At 46.2% G+C, this 18,086-nt stretch overlaps 2 protein-coding genes across 3 annotated transcripts in view; one reads left to right on the top strand and one right to left on the bottom strand.

The window, feature by feature from the left end:
• Window positions 1-18,086, bottom strand: part of CD300LF (CD300 molecule like family member f) — a 122,008-nt gene that overhangs the window by 66,866 nt on the left and 37,056 nt on the right. The window lies entirely within an intron of this gene.
• The window catches only part of RAB37 (RAB37, member RAS oncogene family), a 79,215-nt gene continuing 78,770 nt past the window's right edge, over window positions 17,642-18,086 (top strand). Inside the window, exon 1 of one of the 2 annotated variants that reach the window (XM_083598314.1) lies at window positions 17,642-18,019. In XM_083598314.1, coding sequence (XP_083454440.1) covers window positions 17,900-18,019 — 120 coding nt within the window. In that variant the 5' untranslated portion in view covers window positions 17,642-17,899. The remainder of the gene's footprint in view (window positions 18,020-18,086) is intronic. The other variant, XM_083598311.1, reaches the window with a different exon arrangement.

Genomic DNA, 18,086 nt, shown 5'->3' with positions numbered 1-18,086 from the left:
CACTCTACTATTCAAATTAGGCCCCAGTGTTTTTCTTACAATCCCCTTCTCAATGAATTAATCAATTTTAATCTAGCATGTAAATTCTCAAAACTTTCTTATTTGTTTATTCGAGCAACTACTGCTCTCACTTCACTACAAACAGTATTTCTACCTGCAACACACTTGAGCAAACCTGCTCCTCTTCCTTTCACAGATATTTTGTTGCCATTTGCAACTGTAGCTGCCTCTGATGAGTTATCATTTAACTCTTTGGAGAGTAACTTAGCCTCACACGTCATGTGCATGGAAGTTGCTGAATCAATTAACCAACGAAAAGGTTACTGTTAATAGCAGCAGTTTTCCTGTAACTTGATATTGCTGGATAGTTCTGATGAACTGCAAAAGCATTTTTAGTTTGCTTTCTGTTGCCACCCTGGAACTTTTCTTTATTAGTGCCACTTTGTTTTGTACGATTCCTTGCAAATGAAGCATTCCCTGCTGGTTACCTGCTTTCAGCAATTAGGGGCATTGTTTGGTAGTACCCGATTGGTTAGCTGTCAGATTCTAGAGCACCCTATTGGTAGCTCTTAGGTAATTCACAAAATACAGAATCCATTCATAAAGAAGTAACTTAAATTTCCATTGGTACTTATTGGGTGTATATTTCAGTGGTTGAACGTACAGGTTTATGGCCATGCTGTAGTGTAGTGCTTATGCAACTGTGAATAAAAGGTGGCCGGGCTCATCATCCGGGGTTTTCTTTTTTTGAAGGGGGGGAGGTGACAAAACTGATTTCCAATAAGTGCACCCCACCCCCTTTATTACCATAACAAGTCCTTGAGTCTGTACTCTGAATAGTGACACCAGGGACCTAGAAGGTGCAGAGCTTGTCAGTCCAACCCCTGCACAGTCTTATCAGGGCTGGCCTTAAGGCAATTGGAGCAACTGGGCCAAATTGGGCCCCGTGATCCGCTCCTAAGGGGCCCCCCACACCAGCTCAATCTACATTAATTTTATTTATATCTGTAAGTTTTTGCAGACTTTGGCTGTGAACTGGGGCCCTACAAAAAACAATTCAAGTTGGGCCCCACTCCTTCAAATTGGGCCCCACTGGCTAGCCCTGAGTCTCATAGTTGTTGGGCCCGAGTTGCCCTGCCCTCGCATGAAGTCTTGGGCTTGCAATTTTGGGAGAGGGGAGACTGCGGCACTGGGGAGCGGGCAGGCTGGCAAGGGCCCCTAGATTTAGAGGCCCTAGGCTTCAGCCTACTAACCTATACATAAATCCAGCACTGCTCCCACCCCAAGTAAAACAACCCTCACCCTCATTAAACACCAAACCAAAACCATTAGAAACAGTTTACAAACAGTTTAAAAGACTCCCAGCCACTAGTCTCAGGCCAGTACAAGGGAGCAGTGAGAGGGACACTCTAGGAGGCTGAGGCAGGCAAGGGCTCACAGCCCAGGTGGGGCTCATTCGCTTGAGGAGAAGGTGTGATTCCTCAGCTGGAGTGGGCTCAGGACAGGTGAGGGTCACATGCCTCATCAAGCCCAGATGCTGCAATCAACATGCCAAGCATAGAAGGGAAGCAGAGCTGAGGTGCTGCGTCTGCTCAATTGCCCATTTTGATGGACTTTGGGTTAGATGCTCCAGGGACTCTGCAGGACTATGCTTTGGGTTTGATTCTAGTCTGTGTTTCCTGTCTGCTGGACTTTGGGCTAGACATGCTGTATGCACCAGCAGAACTCGCCACCAGGTAGGGCAATTAGCTTTTTTTGCTGCTGCTTCACATTCCATCATCATCATCATCATCATCATCTTCATTTGTATGCCGCCTTTCCATAGTTAAAACAATATTCAAGGCGGCTTACAACATGACAATATTTACATAATTACCAACATAACAAAAGTCATAAGCAATAAATAGGTAAAGATAAAGTGACCCCTGACCATTAGGTCCAGTTGTGGCTGACTCTGGGGTTGCGGCGCTCATCTCGCTTTATCGGCCGAGGGAGCCGCCATTTGTCCGCAGACAGCTTCCGAGTCATGTGGACAGCATAACTAAGCCGCTTCTGGCGAACCAGAGCAGCGCACGGAAACGGCGTTTACCTTCCCGCCAGAGTGGTACCTATTTATCTGCTTACACTTTGACGTGCTTTCGAACTGCTAGGTGGGCAGGAGCAGGGACCGAACAACAGGAGCTCACCCCGTCGCAGGGATTAGAACCGCCGACCTTCTGATTGGCAAGCCCTAGGCTCCATGGTTTCACCCACAGCACCACCCAAGCAATAAATAAAACACATCAAAAAGTACACAACCAAATGGAAAACAATTTCCACATAAATCATAAAATCTAAAGCTAAGAATGCAGCATTATTAGCAATCACAATTTAAAATGACATAGATAAAAAATAAAAGGAATTTACAAAACAAAAACAAAAACGGAGCCCTCTCTGCCCAGCAGCAGTTCTTTATGGATCCTGTCAGGCCCTGCCCCAAGCCAGGTGGAGAGAAGCAAGGCAGGGCCCTTCAGGCTCCCAGCAGGTCAGACCTTCATCAAAGTCATTTATAAAGATATTGAACAACAATGGGCCCAGGACAGATTCTTGCAGCTCTCCGCTTGGACCAAGCCACCACTGGCTTAAGTTACCTCTCAGGGTTGAGGGATGATAAAACAGGATGACCTACCCTGAGCTCCCTGCAAGACATGTGGGCTATAAATGTGATTAAAGTTTGATGGCTGTCAGAAAATGCTGGTGGGATGAGGTGTGTGGCACAAGATTTTATTAACTTGGGTCAATTCAAGCTGCCTCATATATCTGTATTTATGGAAAAGGTGATCTAAATCAGAAGGTCAGTTTAAAAAACAAAAACAAACATTTGCCAAACTATGTTATAAAGGAGCATGTTCACCTCATGGCCTTCAGATCATGTTGAACAATATGGTCATAAACCCACTTGCAACTAAGTCCACCCATAACGGGCTATCCTAGGCCTGGCTGTTGAACTTGCTGGTTTAGTTTTAAACCGCAGAAATACAGGCAGACTTGTATTCTGCACCCTTGGTTGGTCCAAAATGGCATGTCCCAGCTTTGGGAGGGAGGCAGAAGGGCTCCAGCATCTTGGGGCCTACTTTCCAAAGCCCGGGAAGCTTCTGCTTGGCTTAGGGAGGGAGGCACGAAGATTCGTGTGTGAGGAGCTGGTATTTTAACTCCCCTGGCCTCAAACTTCTAAGGAATTTAAAGGTGATAACCAGCACTTTGAACTGAGCCCCCAAAGAACTGGGGAGCCAGCACAGCTAATGTAATACTGCTGTTGTATGGACAAAAGACCAGGCTTCCGTTAGCAGTGTTGTTTTGCCCCAGTGTTTATGAACGTTTCTCAAAGGCAATCTCCTGGAAAGTATGTTGTAATTAATCTAATTTTGAAGTGCCTAGAGCATGCATAAAGATGTCAAGATCAGTCGTATCCAGAAATGGGTGCAGCTGACCCGCAAGATAAAGAATTGTATAAAATCATTTGTACTTTTTTTCCTGTGAGAACTCTAAATATTCCCTGCTATTCTTGTTAATGGCCTTTTTCTTAGGCCTGTTAGCGGTTTTGTAACTCTCTTGGATATTTTTAATCACGGGTTGTACCGTATGTCTGATACTTGTTAGAGACTTCTTTTTTAAAAATAAAGATTTTCCATATGAAAACCTCAGGGTTGTTGTGAGGATAAAATGAGGAGGGAAAGAGCCACGTGAGCCACGTTGAGCTCCTTAGCAGAAAGGTGATATACAAATGCAATACAGTGGTACCTTGGGTTAAGAACTTACCTTATTTTTCGCCCTATAGGGCGCACCGGCCCATAGAGCGCACCTAGTTTTTTGGGGGGGAAATAAAGTACAAAAAAATTATTTCCCCCCAAGGCCCGAGCTTCCCCCGACCCCAGCCCCCAGAACAGGCTGCTATCCGCAAGCGTAGTGAGCCCGGCGGGGACTCCTGCCGGGCTCCCAAGGCTTGCGGATAGCATCCTGAAGCCTGGAGAGCGAAAGGGGTCGGTGCGCACTGACCCCTCTTACTCTCCAGGCTTCAGCGAAAGCCTGCATTCGCCCCATAGGACACACACACATTTCCCCTTCATTTTTGGAGGGGAAAAGTGCGTCCTATAGGGCGAAAAATACAGTAATTCATTCTGGAGGTCTGTTCTTAACCTGAAACTGTTCTTAACCTGAAGCACCCCTTTATCTAATGGGGCCTCCTGCTGCCGCCGCGCCACCGCTGCACAATTTCTGTTCTCATCCTGAAGCAAAGTTCTTAACCCGAGGTACTATTTCTGGGTTAGCAGAGTCTGTAACCTGAAGCGTATGTAACCCAAGGTACCACTGTAAATCCATCACAAAATCATAGAATGCTGGAGCTGGAAAGGATCCTGAGGATCATCTAGTCCAACCCCGTGTGATGCAGGAATATGCAGCTGTCCCATACAGGGATCGAACCTGCAACCTTGGCCTTATCAGCACCATGCTCTAACCAACTGAGCTATGGCACAGAAGAATGAATGAGTTATACAGGTTTTTCTTCAGGGTGTTGGACTAGATCAGGGGTCAGCAAACATACTGGGCCGGTGTCTCCAGCACCGATCGCGTGGCGGGCCAGAGGAGTGCATGCCCATACACGTGCGCACACGCTATTTCTGGCGCACTTCGGGGTCAGAGGAGCACCGGAAATAGCTTGTGCGCATGTTCACGGGCCTCCTCCGACCCGGATGTGCACCGGAAATAACGCATGCGCACAAGCTATTTCCGGTGCTCCTCCGACCTGGAAGTGGGCAGCCGCGCAGCGCAGCGCCGGTAAAAGCAGGCGGTGGCAGCGGGGGTCACTGTGGGCCAGAAAAACGAGTCCCTCAGGCCTTATCTGGCCCGCGGGCCTTAGTTTGGGGAACCCTGGACCAGATGATCACCCCTTTCAAAGTCTACAATTTTACGATTCTCCTTGTACCAAATGAACCTCCTGAATGCAGCCCAAACTCAGGACAGAGAAAATCCAATTCACCCAGTCGCTCACCCACTGTGCTTTCACACTTCTGGAAGACAAACCTCTTTAGTAGCTAGAAACAAGATCGCACAGTTGCTGTTGGTGACAAATGAGATCATTGGCACTTCGAAGAAGCACCCAGCTAAGGGTTGCTTATACTCAGCCCCCAGCACTTTTTCTGCTGCTGCTCAAGAAAACTGACCTGATTTCACCGATTGCACAATAGCAGCAAGAATGAGTGAGTGAAATGTTGTTGCCCTTTCCTCCTCTGGGGGTTCCTTCTGTCCGGCAAATATCCTCCATGCTGCCTACCAGTACTCTAAGTCAAGGCTGCAGGATCCGTGGCTCTTATGGATGCAATGGCTGCAGATGATGGTTGCTGGAGTCCCGAATCATATGGAGGAACACAGGGTTCTTCTCAGCCCTGCTGACCATAGCTCAGAGGGAGAGCTGCTGTTTTGCATGCAGAAGGTCCCAGGTTCAGTTCCCAGCATCTCCAGGTAGGGCTGGGAGAGATTGTGTGAAACTCTAGGCAGCTCTCTGCCAGTCTTGGTACATAGACAAGGCCTCTCCTCCTCCCAGAGGGGAGGGGTTGTGAGTGGGAACAGCTTATCGCTGGGGCAGGGAGGCGTGTTTAGCTCCCTGGTCCTGATTGCTTCTGCTGCCACAGCCAAGCCTTCCAACCGTCCAATAGGGCTGGCTGGTGGGTGGGGCTAGCCGCATTTAAACAGCCGTGGCAGCGCTCTGCTCCCAGTCTGTTCTCATGGGGGAGAGCTTCCAGTTGTATAGTGGTACCTCGGGTTAAGTACTTAGTTCGTTCCAGAGGTCCGTTCTTAACCTGAAACTGTTCTTAACCTGAAGCACCACTTTAGCTAATGGGGCCTCCCACTGCTGCTGTGCTGCCGCTGCACGATTTCTGTTCTCATCCTGAAGCAAAGTTCTTAACCCGAGGTAATATTTTTGGGTTAGCAGAGTATGTAGCCTGAAGCATATGTAGCCTGAAACGTATGTAACCCAAGGTACCACTGTATTTGCATCAACAAGCTCCTCCCATTGGTTGTTAACCCTGAGATGACTCCCAGCTGTGCGGGGTGGAGTCTGGTATTTCTGTTTCATCCAATGCCTAAGCCAGTACTACTCACAGGCTGTAACCAATAAAAGTTGTGGCCTAATTTTGCCCATTAACCTAAAATAATGTGTCTTTGTGTCGTCTTATACTCCTATGCAGGTGGCGGGTCCTCTACTCACAATTCTCTGAGCTAGGTAGACCACAAGTCTGAGTCAGCAGGGAAGCAGCTTCCTATATTCCTAAAGAACAAACGGGGGGGGGGGCACTTCAGAAGCAGCTTACTAGATCCAGTAGGTGTGCATTGTTTGAGGCATCCCGATGTAGACTTCAAGAAGCTCTAGCTGCAGATGGAACTCAGCTTGGCTTTTGCATCTTCTGTCTCGAAGGTGCTGATCGCTCAGACAGTTTGCAGCACTACTTGCATATTTACACAAAAGTAGTGAGTTTTTTTCCCCTCTCAGAATTGAATCCCTGCTCTTAAACTATCAGAGAGATGGCTTTGTTTGGATAGCACCAACTACTGAAGCCACTGCCGTTGACGTGCCTTTAGCAGTAGCCTGTTGCAGGAGTGCCAGCTTGGCCCCACAGCCATGGGTGTCCAGGGCTGTGGGTGCCATGCAGCTCTGGCACTGAAATTTGTGGGTGCCCAGACTCTTCATGGGGAATTTTGTGGGTGCTTAGGAACCCAGGGCCCCAGGGAGTTGGCACCTAGGGCAGTGTGAAAAGCTTCACTTGCTGGTTTTTGCAGATCAGGTTTGCTGTCGAAGGCCCTTGATAGCTCACACCTATTCCCATTCATTAGGCAGTCCTAGAAAAGCCATTTTGCCAGTAACATAGCAGGTTGCTGTTGTTGCATTACACCTTAATGTACAGGGAGATTCTCAGGATCTGGAACCAGAAGGCTAGTGAATGAGTTCATAGGTCCTGTTCTTCTCTCATGCCAAGGAACCAAACAGAAACTAATCAGCCATATCAAGCAAGAGCCATAAGAAACAGCTGAAATTCATGTTGCCTTTTAGCTTGACTGCGTCTAGGGCTCCTCCACAAAACCTGTTTACAGTGGTACCTCAGGTTACATACACTTCAGGTTACATATGCTTCTGGTTACAGACTCCACTAACCCAGAAATAGTGCTTCAGGTTAAGAACTTTGCTTCAGGATGAGAACAGAAATCATGCTCCGGTGGCGCAGTGGCAGCAGGAGGCTCCATTAGCTAAAGTGGTGCTTCAGGTTAAGAACAGACCTCCGTAACAAATTAAGTACTTAACCCGAGGTACCACTGTATTGGGAATTCATCCTGATTTGCTTGCACAAAACTTACATTCGGGTTGGTGCCTGTCCAGTCTTTACTGAGTATTTGTTCTGATTTGTTTGCGGGGACTTGCCATGACAATGAGCGTACAGTGTTTATACATCTTCCTGTTAATAATTCTTTCAGCCCACAGTTTCCATTGCATCTCCTTGTTGCTTTGCAACCACAAAAAGGAAATGCCATGGGGGGGCTGAGGGGGGGTTTAAAGCAGGTTTGCTGCACCAGGGCAACAGAGCACTTAAAGCCAATTTAATTGATTGAGCAAACCTAAATTTCCCTCTATGCTCTTAAATTCCTTATGCAAAGTACTGACAGTTCAGATTCCAGGCTAGCTTTTAAAGTCTATGTATGGCCATAGCGAACTTCTGCCACATGGCTGACCTCTAGTGGTACTTTCGGAAATCAGCTTCCCTTATTACTGACTGCTCTGATGGTAAAGGTAAAGGTAAAGGGACCCCTGACCATTAGGTCCAGTCGTGGCCGACTCTGGGGTTGCGGCGCTCATCTTGCTTTATTGGCTGAGGGAGCTGGCATACAGCTTCCGGGTCATGTGGCCAGCATGACTAAGCCACTTCTGACGAACCAGAGCAGTGCACAGAAACACCATTTACCTTCCCACCGGAGCGGTACCTATTTATCTACTTGCACTTGACATGCTTTCGAACTGCTAGGTTGGCAGGAGCAGGGACCGAGCAACGGGAGCTCACCCCGTCACGGGGATTCAAACCGCCGACCTTCTGATTGGCAAGGCCTAGGCTCTGTGGTTTAACCCACAGTGCCACCCACGTCCCGCTCTGATGGTACAGAGACCTAATAAGCAGAGTGCTTTGAGTTTGACCTGCTGTTTTGTGGGCAATAGCAACCTGTCTCTATCCTGAGCTTCCCAGTTCTAGCTAATTCAAAGCACGCCTTGTTCTGCCACCACAACTCTTGTAAAACAGAATTGGTATTGTCTATTAATTGCCCTTTATTGTTTTTGGATGCCGAGTTGTCCAATATAAGCTGATAAATAGTTAAATGCTTTCGCGTATATATTTGTTGACCAATGAAAACAATGGTAGGCACAGTAAGCATTGCTTGTTCATCCATACTCAAAGGAAAGGCATTGCGCTGGGAAGGGATGCTTCTTGTCATTGATTTCAGTTGTGTAGCATTTATTTAGCTAACTAGATTACTTCATAAGGACCTTGGCGCCAGTGAGAAATCTCAGGTGATGGAGAGACTAGAGACCCAGGAACAGCTTGTGTTCAATGGGTCTCCAACAGAGATTGTATCTGTTGCATTTTCCTATTAGTCAAAGGTTGCCTAAATTTAACAAGATTGTTGCATTTCAGCTAGCTCCTCACATAGTGCAGATACACAACGTTTCATTACTTTCATAGCAGTTGCGCTGACATGATACAAACTAATTACTTGTTTTATTGCCAAGCCCTGTTTGCTTATTCTATGCTTCCCAAACTGAATTACAGCCTCATAATAATGACATGTGCATTCTTTCATTTTATTCTCAACTGTTGTTAATGCTACTGGGCCAAATTTATCCTTCGGGTTGTGGGCACCTCTCCTTCCCTTCCTCTCCTTTGAGCCAGAAGGCACACTCCTGATCAATTTGTTTTAGTGTAAAACACAGAGGAAAATACACTCAGGAACCTTAGAATGAAGGGAAACTTTCTGTACCAAGTCTTCCCCAACCCAGTGCCTTAATAGGAAAACCATAAAGAGACAATGAATTTCTTGTCTAGCTGGTGTGCTGTTTTAGTTTGTGGTGGTCTGGGGAGCTCCAGAGAATGGGCTCCTTCTCCCATTAGCCCCAGCCAGCATGGCCAATGGTCAAAGCTGAGGGGGGCTGTAGTCCAACTACACTTGAAGGACCACAGGTTAGCCAATCCTGACCTTAACAGGGGGAAACATAATGTAGTGTCAGCCATTGCTGACTTGAAGATGTCCAGACTGTGCTCTCAGATGTGTGTGCATTGATTTTGTAGCTCTTAATGCAGGCTATAATATACAGCTATCTTCTGTTTTAAATAAGGAATCGTTGTGTGCTGTATTCTTTTGCTATGCATCTGATTTCGCATTTTACTCTGTTGGAGTTTGCATGGGTAGAAATAAATGAATATTTCAGTGCCGTTCTGAGGGGTTTTCTATAAATAGCCAAACATGAATGCTCATGACAAGAGTGAGAGTCCAGGGAATTCAGATGGTTTCTTAAAATTCACAATGAGGTCACTTTAAAGTTATTGCCACCCACATAACAACAGTCACTCTCTTGATCTGCCAAACACGAGGTCCCCGAATGAAGATTTTAAAGGCGTTTACTATCGGCCAATATGATGCAAGACGGATGTCACAGCGTGGGGAGGGAGCTGGTGGCTGAGTTTCCTTGAAAATCAGGGTGCAAGTTCAAGTTGGTTTCAGATGTTATGAAGGGACAGACTGTTCAGGTGACTCTGAAAGTAGTAGACGAAGGGATACCATATGCATCTCACTAAGTCTGGGGGAAGGAGCTGGGAGATGCATGAGTTGCCTTTCAGACTTTAAAAATTAGCAGGAGAAAGAGACCCAATTTAAATGTACAGTGGTACCTCAGGTTACATACGCTTCAGGTTACAGACTCCGCTAACCCAGAAATAGTACCTCAGGTTAAGAACTTTGCTTCAGGATGAGAACAGAAACCGTGCTCCAGCAGCATGGCAGCAGCAGGAGGCCCCATTAGCTAAAGTGGTGCTTCAGGTTAAGAACAGTTTCAGGTTAAGAACAGACCTCCAGAACGAATTAAGTACTTAACCTGAGGTACCACTGTAGTAGAACATTTAAAAATGTCACCATTCACCTGCAGTCTGAAATGGCATAGTCCATTCTACTTCTTCACCACCCTATGACTTCATTTGCTGCTGTGTGGTGGACCCAGGTCACCGGGATAGGTGTACCTGCTCCTGCAAATCATGATGTCATAAGCCAGTGGCCTGTCATCCAATCATTTATTGCTTGGGTTTACTTATTTTATGCATCAGAATGCAGACACAGAGAGGGTCTGATCTCTCAGTAAGACGACTTGCTGATCCATTAAATCTGTTTAGGACAGACCTCACAAACTTTGGCAGCAGGGTGGAAAATAAACCAAGACAAGGTTTCAGGGTCTGGGGTGTTAATGGCTCACTCTTCTAGACATTTGAAAGGAAAAAAGAAAAATAGACATGTTTCTACCAATTCTGGAAGGTTTGCTGTGGAATGAATGGATTGTCTTTATTTTATCATAGTTCTATGGGTGATGGGATTCTGACTCTATCACTTTGTAATGCAAGTGTGTGTGAGTGTGTTTTGAACATTAGCTGTGTCATAAGCTCACACATTGACGTAGCCAGGATTTTTGTTGGGGTGTGGGGTGCAGAACCTCAGATTTGTATTGATGTGGGGGGGGCAGCTGATCCCTGCCCCCCCTTGACTGCCCCCATGAGCTCACAGCACACAGTTGTTGTTGTTTAGTCATGTCCGACTCTTCGTGACTCCATGGACCAGAGCACGCCAGGCACTCCTGTCTTCCACTGCCTCCCGCAGTTTGGTCAAGCACACAGTAAACTGGCAGATAAAGGAAAGGACTGTGCAAAAGATTCTTCCCTGAGGTTCAGGCTTGCATTGTGCACAGAATTTCATTTGATGCATTCTCAAAAATAATTTTATAAAACCTTCACCTGAAGTGGCCCAGCCCAGAATGCTTCCTTCCCATTCTGTATAATGCATAGGATGGCTCTCTATGTGCCTGTTTATTTTCTTGGTGTCAATCAAATCTATGTTTAAACGGAAATGTCAAGGCTGGTTATTAAATGGTTAGGCCCTCCTAGCCTTGCATTTTACGGGACTCCCTAGTTCTTAATTCTCATTTCCGGTTGCTGGTTGTTGGGTTTCTGCTGCTTGTCATCTCCATACATCTTCCCCTGATGGAAGGAGAGTTTTACAGCTGACTAAAATAGCAGCTCAGTCTTAGGAAATGATAGAGCCTTTCTTCTTCCCTGCTTGCTACCATCCTTTCACTTTGTGCTACATTCGCTGCTGAGACCACTCTCCTGATCCAAGCAGTTACGCCACTGGAGAGAGAGCGGAGAAAAAAGGCAGGCATAATTAACTTGGCCAGGAACAGTCATTGAGCTAGAAGTTCACGGATGTAAAAATGGTTCTCGGAATTGGCATGCATGAGGATGGGGGGAGGTGACTTAGAAAAGAGCCCTGTGTATAAATAAAATATAAACCTAAGACTTGCCTTACAGTACTGTGTGATTTAATTTTTAAAAAGATCAATTCATGCTAAGGTGATCTATAACTTTAAAAAAGAAACCGCTCGTAAACATAATTTGCCCTAATCCAGTAAGGGAGATTCCCTTGTCGGATTTGGAATTATGCATGCAGGCTGCGTTATGAAGGCTACATTGCGAAGCCTGTTTTGCCAGGAGGCTTTCAAAGGCACTTCCATGCAGACTACAAAGTATAGTTTGTGTGTGTGTCTGTGTTCTGCTTCCCATCTCATGCCAATGAGGACACACAAGCTAATGATTTCAGCTGCCATTGTCATGTGGATGTACACCAATGTTGTCCACCACCCTGGGATCTTTTGGTAAAGGGCAGCATATAAAACATTATTAGACCATGCTGAAATTATTAGACTATGCCGGCTCTACCATTGGGCAGAGTAAGGGGGTGGCCTCAGGTGGCAAATATTGGAATGTGTGTGTGGGAGCAGCAGCCTTTCTGCCGTTCCCCTTGATCCCCCTTGCTTTCTGCTCTGTTGGATGGCAGGGCTGCCCTGCCCTGCCCACACTGTCTGCCCTGGGCCCATCAAAATTAGCCTGCCACCCTCTGGTGTGGTTGGGGACACTGTCCTATCAACTGTGCTGAAGCAAAAATTGGCTTCCAGGCATTGGCTGATAGGTGCAAAATGAAGTTGGGTACTGCCATCTTGCTCTTCATCTTGAGCAGCAATATTTTGGGCTGACATGTTACTGACTTAAAACACAGCTAGGTTACTCTTTTTTTCAATTCAGAGCAAAGCTAAGTTGGGAGAGGGGAACACATCAAAATGCAATATTTCATTAAAAAAAAAAACCCAGAAGGGCAAATGTGAATTATGGTTAACACCAGCGATGCACCACTTCCCACAGCAACAGTCAACACACCCAATGCAGAGTAAGCAGGATGTGGGTACACACCCCGAGACTGTTAATTGCCATACGAAAGAAGTGCTGAAAGGGAAAGTGTCTTTGCATCGTAGACAGGATGGTCTTTTGGTATAGCGTAACTTCTTTGACTCTCAGTAGCCTCGATCCTATAGGAAGGGCAACCTTCACCCGCACAACTATAGCTGTGCTCTAAATGGGGCAAGTAGAAATGACCTGTTTTCTTACGTTGCCTGCAATCCTCCTAATAGTAGCTATTGCAAAGAACCTGAGTCAGTTACACGAGCAAGAAAGTGCCATGAAGTCCTGTCCCTTCAGAAAAATGGTATGTCTTATGTAATGGAAAAATAAGTGTGATTGAGGAGCTAATTTCACGTGGCCTCAGTTCCCCTCGGTTGGCTCATTTGCCATTCCACTTTTAAGTCCTTGTTCATGAAAACAAATTAGAAACTGAAGAGAGTTTGTATTTTGTCACAAGATACCAGTAACTGGTTTTAAAAGAGGATGTGGGAAGCTGCACTCATGTACAGATGCCTGACTAGCTAAGCAGGATATGTAGGTCTGTGCCAATAAGCAACTGAAATAATTCTACATCCTCAAGTAAGACCGTAAGGTCTTTGGTCGCCTAATCTGTTTTCCAGAAGCAGAAGGCAGAACAGAAGTACAGGACATGTTCACAAGGGGAACGTTTTGAGCAAAGACTATTGCATCAAATCAGCCTTCGCCAACTTGGTGCCCTATGGATATTTTGGACCATAAGTATCGGGCTAGAGGGAGATGTTGTCCAAAATATCTGTAGGGCATCAAGTTGAGACAACACACACTAGTTCCAACACCCAGTTCATTGGATTGCCTGTTTTTAAAAGAAATCTGACAGGCAGAAATTTAGCAGGTGATGCTTTTTGCAGATGAGGTTATGGGGACAGCTTCACTGACTTAATTTCAGCACACTGGCTCACTAGTGAAGACACAGGAGCAAGGTCAGTTTAAAGTTGGCAGTCCTAGAATGTGATCTCCCATTATAATACGCTTACTAAACTGGTCCAGGTGATAGAAACTGGAGGTTTAATGGAAGCAGCACCAGCTATAGGGTTGGAGAGTACACAGAAGTGGTCACGCCTACCTCTGCAATGTTGTTTTTTATACATACATATTTGCATGCATGCATACATAATTTTATTTGTATGCTGCCTTTCCATAGTTCAAGCAAAGCTCAAGGCAGCTTACAATATGAAAAGCAGAACTACAGCATAACAAAAGTAGTCACAAACAATAAAGCATTAAAAATACACAACTAAACTGAACAATTTCCACATAAATAACAAGATCTAAAATAAAGATAGCCCAAAAAAAAAACCAACAGCAACAACTCCCTCCCCTCCCTCCCTCCCTAGCCCAAGAGTCTGTTCCGCAGTCTCAGCTTTTGTAGCTCGAGTCAGTCTGGACCCACCCTCCCAGTCCAGGTGGGAAAAGGCTGCAAGGCAGGGAACAGGTCTCCCAGGGAGAGACATTCCAGAAAGTCACACATTTAATGTTTACTTGTTTAGTATTCTGATAAAATTGTCCCTGCTGCCTTTTGAAACAAAACGTTAAGATACTGTGGGGGTTTTATTTTAACTCCTTGGTCTATACCAACCTGTCAAATGTTCCAGCATCATAGCTGGAAAGCTGACATAACTAGCTACCATAAGGGAGACCCCTTGGAGGCACACAGTTGACTAAAAATATCCTTTCAGTGCACTTCATTGGTCTGAAGGTCAAGCATTGCTAACAACGATTAGGAAAGAGATCAGTTCTGTGAGTGCCCTAATAGAAAACTGTGTGTGTCCATACCTTGAGTAGGACATGCAGTTCTAAATGTTCTACTGTAGATCTAATAAAAATCTGGAGCATTTCTTCCATAGTTTCACAGGCCATATAAAACCAGAGGGGTGCAGCCTGACCAAAACGAAGGCTATCATTCACTGTTACCTACACACTTCCAGTGTGTAGGCTTGGCAAGATTTTAGGCCAGGGTTAGTTTTCAGCAGGCCTTTACCTCATTGTTGTCCTTTGGGAGGGACGTGGGTGGCACTGTGGTCTAAACCACTGAGCCTCTTGGGCTTGCCGATTGGAAGGTCAGCGGTTCGAATCCCTGTGGTGGGGTGAGCTCCCATTGCTCTGTCCCAGCTCCTGCCAAATTAGCAGTTCAAAAGCTCGCCGGTGCAAGTAGATAAATAGGGACCACTGTGGCAGGAAGGTAAATGGCATTTCCTGCGCTCTGGTTTCCGTCACGTTCTGTTGCGCCAGAAGTGGATTGGTCATGCTGGCCACATGACCCGGAAAGCTGTATGTGGGCAAATGCTGGCTCCCTCAGCCTGAAAGCAAGATGAGCACTGCAACCCCATAGTCACCTTTGACTGGACGTTACCTCTTTTTTTACCTGTCCTTTGAGGCTCGCTATTGTTGGCTCCTTTCCCTGTGACGGCTAATCCACACTTATCCTCTCTGTGCTGCCAAATCTATGGCACAAATGATGGTCCCATTTTCTTTCACTCTCTTGGGTAGCATAATGAAATCCTGCAGAGCTGCAGGTGATTGCCAGAGAGAAACTTTGTTCTGAGCATCAGCAAGCCAGGTGGAATTGTACATGATTAGTGGTTGTACTCTCTGCTATAAGAAACTGCTTGCTTCCAATATGCTCTGCTTGTATGTTTGCAAACACGCACACACACACACACACAAAAATCAAGTATTATAAGGGCTCTTTAAATATTCAATATTCCATCTAATTTAAATGGAAATTGACCTTTTAAAGAGCTAGCTCTGGAACTTCCCCTTTTCCCATTTTCCTCCTGACCAGATATATGGATAAACTCTCCTCTTTGGCTGTAAACTGACATGAGCATCCCTGTGCTTTAACAACATAATTTAGAAAGATAACCAAGATCTGGATAAATGCACTGAACATTTCTTTCCAGCAACGTTCTTTTAAAAAAAAGAGAGAGAGAAATAGCTTGATGCTCCAAGATATTCTTAGGGATAAGCACAGTTACCTCAAACGTGTGGTCATTCTGTCTCTTTCATACTAGGGAGAATAATTGTGTGTAAAGAAAGTTGCTGCCTTAAGTCATGCCCAGATTATGGAAAAGAAATACCAGCAGCAGAAATCAATTCCACTTGCACAGTTACCCTTACCTTCTAAAAGAGGAATTAAATCTACTTGTCATACTATGTATTCCCAAACTTGAGCAGCAGCTTGTATGACCCATATCCTGTTCAATGCATCTTATTTATTGTTTTATTACATTTAGCCAGTGTGGTATAGTGGTTAGAGTGTTGGACCAGGACCTGGGAGACTAGGGATCAAATCCCCACTTGGCCATGAAGCTCACTGGGTGGGCCAGTCACTTCCTCTCAGCCCTAACTTTTACCTTAAAGAGTTTTGGGGTGCAAATCGAGGGGGAGAACCACGTGCAGCACCTTGAGCTACTTGGGGAAAAGGTGAGATATAAATGCAATAAATAAACAGAATTATATCATGCCATTCCTCAAAGGTGCTCAAGGTCGCATGCATGGTTCTCCCCTTTCTTAATATTATCCTAACAACCACCCTGAGAGGAAGGCTGAGAGATAGGAAGAGGCCCAAGGTTTATGGCCAGGCTGGTCTCCCCAGTCCCTGTCCAACACTTTGACCACTACACCACACTGTCTCTCAGCATTACCTAGTCAGTCATTCCTTTTTCTTGGGAGTTTCGGTCCTTACTCAGGCAGAGATCTGAGGGCAACAACTGTCAATCACTTTCTTGGAATTTCCCAGTGAAACAAAGTTTGGAAAATTGTTGCTTTTTGCATTGTGTTTAATAATAATTATGGCGATCAATTTTGCTTCAGGTTCTGAATTTGCCTGGCAAACAAAAAGCATCCATATTATTGGTTGTGTATTTGAATGCTTGATTTAACATCTCTTAATATCCATTGGGTATCCAGGGACGCGGGTGGCACTGTGGGTTAAACCACAGAGCCTAGGACTTGCCAATCAGAAGGTCGGCGGTTCGAATCCCCGTGACGGGGTGAGCTCCCGTTGCTCAGTCCCTGCTCCTGCCAACCTAGCAGTTCGAAAGCATGTCAAGGTATAAGTAGATAAATAGGTACTGCTCCGGTGGGAAGGTAAACGGCACTTCCGTGCGCTGCTCTGGTTTTCCAGAAGTGGCTTAGTCATGCTGGCCACATGACCCAGAAGCTGTACGCCAGCTCCCTTGGCCAATAAAGCGAGATGAATGCCGCAAGCCCAGAGTCGGCCACGACTGGACCTAATGGTCAGGGGTCCCTTTACCTTTACCTAATATCCAGTGGACTCTGTTTTTGGTATCTAAACGGAATCGCTCAAGTAAGACTCTACCTTCCCCCCTTTGAAATGCAAACAAAAGGCAAACTGGAGCAAAAGCTCCAAGCACCTTCTCAGTGAATGATTGCCTCCGGCAGCTCACTTTTATTTAGGAATCTGTGCTACATCTTTCTTTCCGGAGTTGTGTGGCTCTGCTTGCATCAATGATAAAATCAGCTCCCATGAGCATCTGACAGCGGCAAAGAGGCTGCTAGCACGTGAAGGCAAAAAGGATATTGAAAGCTGTTGGGGGCGAAGGGGCTGATCTTCCAGATTTTACACCATATATGAGCGAACAGTGTAGACACATTCACTCCTTTGGTTTCCTCTGAAATCCGCAGTGATAAGTTTGAAAGTTGCTGGTAGTGCCGGAAAAGGAACCAGGGGGCAGTGTGATGTAAGAGGAAAAGCAGAGTGTTTATTCAAGTTTGGGCACTTAAAGGGACGACGTCAAAAACCTTTATTACAATGCATTAATATCTGTTGGGTGGGGCTCGCCGCGGATGCAGCTGACGGCTTAGTCTTCCAGGTGTTGCGGGTGCTGTCCTTAGTGCTAATCTGTGCTTAGAGCGGGTGCGGTGGAGAGGTCTCCGTGGTGCTTCTTGGCCGAGGAGTTTCCGGTCTTCTTGTGCTGCCGGAGTTGGCCTTGGTGCTGAAACCCTGTCCAGGCGCTGCAGCTTTATGGATCAGTAAAAGCGGCAAGGTTCTCGCTTGCTCAGCACTTCGCAGTCCCAGGAAACCGAGATCGTCAACAACCGCCCCCCTCCCTCCCGCACGCCGCCGCCTCCCGTACCTCTAGCCTAGCTTCGCTTCAGGGCGAGCTCTCTTTAGATGCGTTTCTTTCGCACCTTTTCCTTCTCCGGGAGAGGAGGAAAATGTAGCAGGCTTGAGTCCGGAGAACTGCTGCGCTCGCTTGCTGCATTGAGGTCTGGCCCGGAGCCGGCGCTTTAGCATTGACGCAATAAAATTAGTCTGGAGAAGAGAAATGGAGACGTACTGGGGATATCAGAGCGGGGCTGGCAGCCCTTATGACTACTCGGGGATGGGTGCCAATGGGACTGGCATCCAAAGCAGCACTTACTACAATGAGGACCTTCTGCACAAGGTACAGATGTGTTCTGGGGGGGTAGTTGTAGGACGTAGGACAGAGCAGAGAAAGAGTTAAAACTGGA

The sequence above is a fragment of the Podarcis filfolensis genome, assembly GCF_964270895.1.
Source record: "Podarcis filfolensis genome assembly, chromosome: 2".
NCBI classification, from domain to species: domain Eukaryota; kingdom Metazoa; phylum Chordata; class Lepidosauria; order Squamata; family Lacertidae; genus Podarcis; species Podarcis filfolensis.
This window is presented reverse-complemented; position numbering and strand designations above follow the sequence as displayed.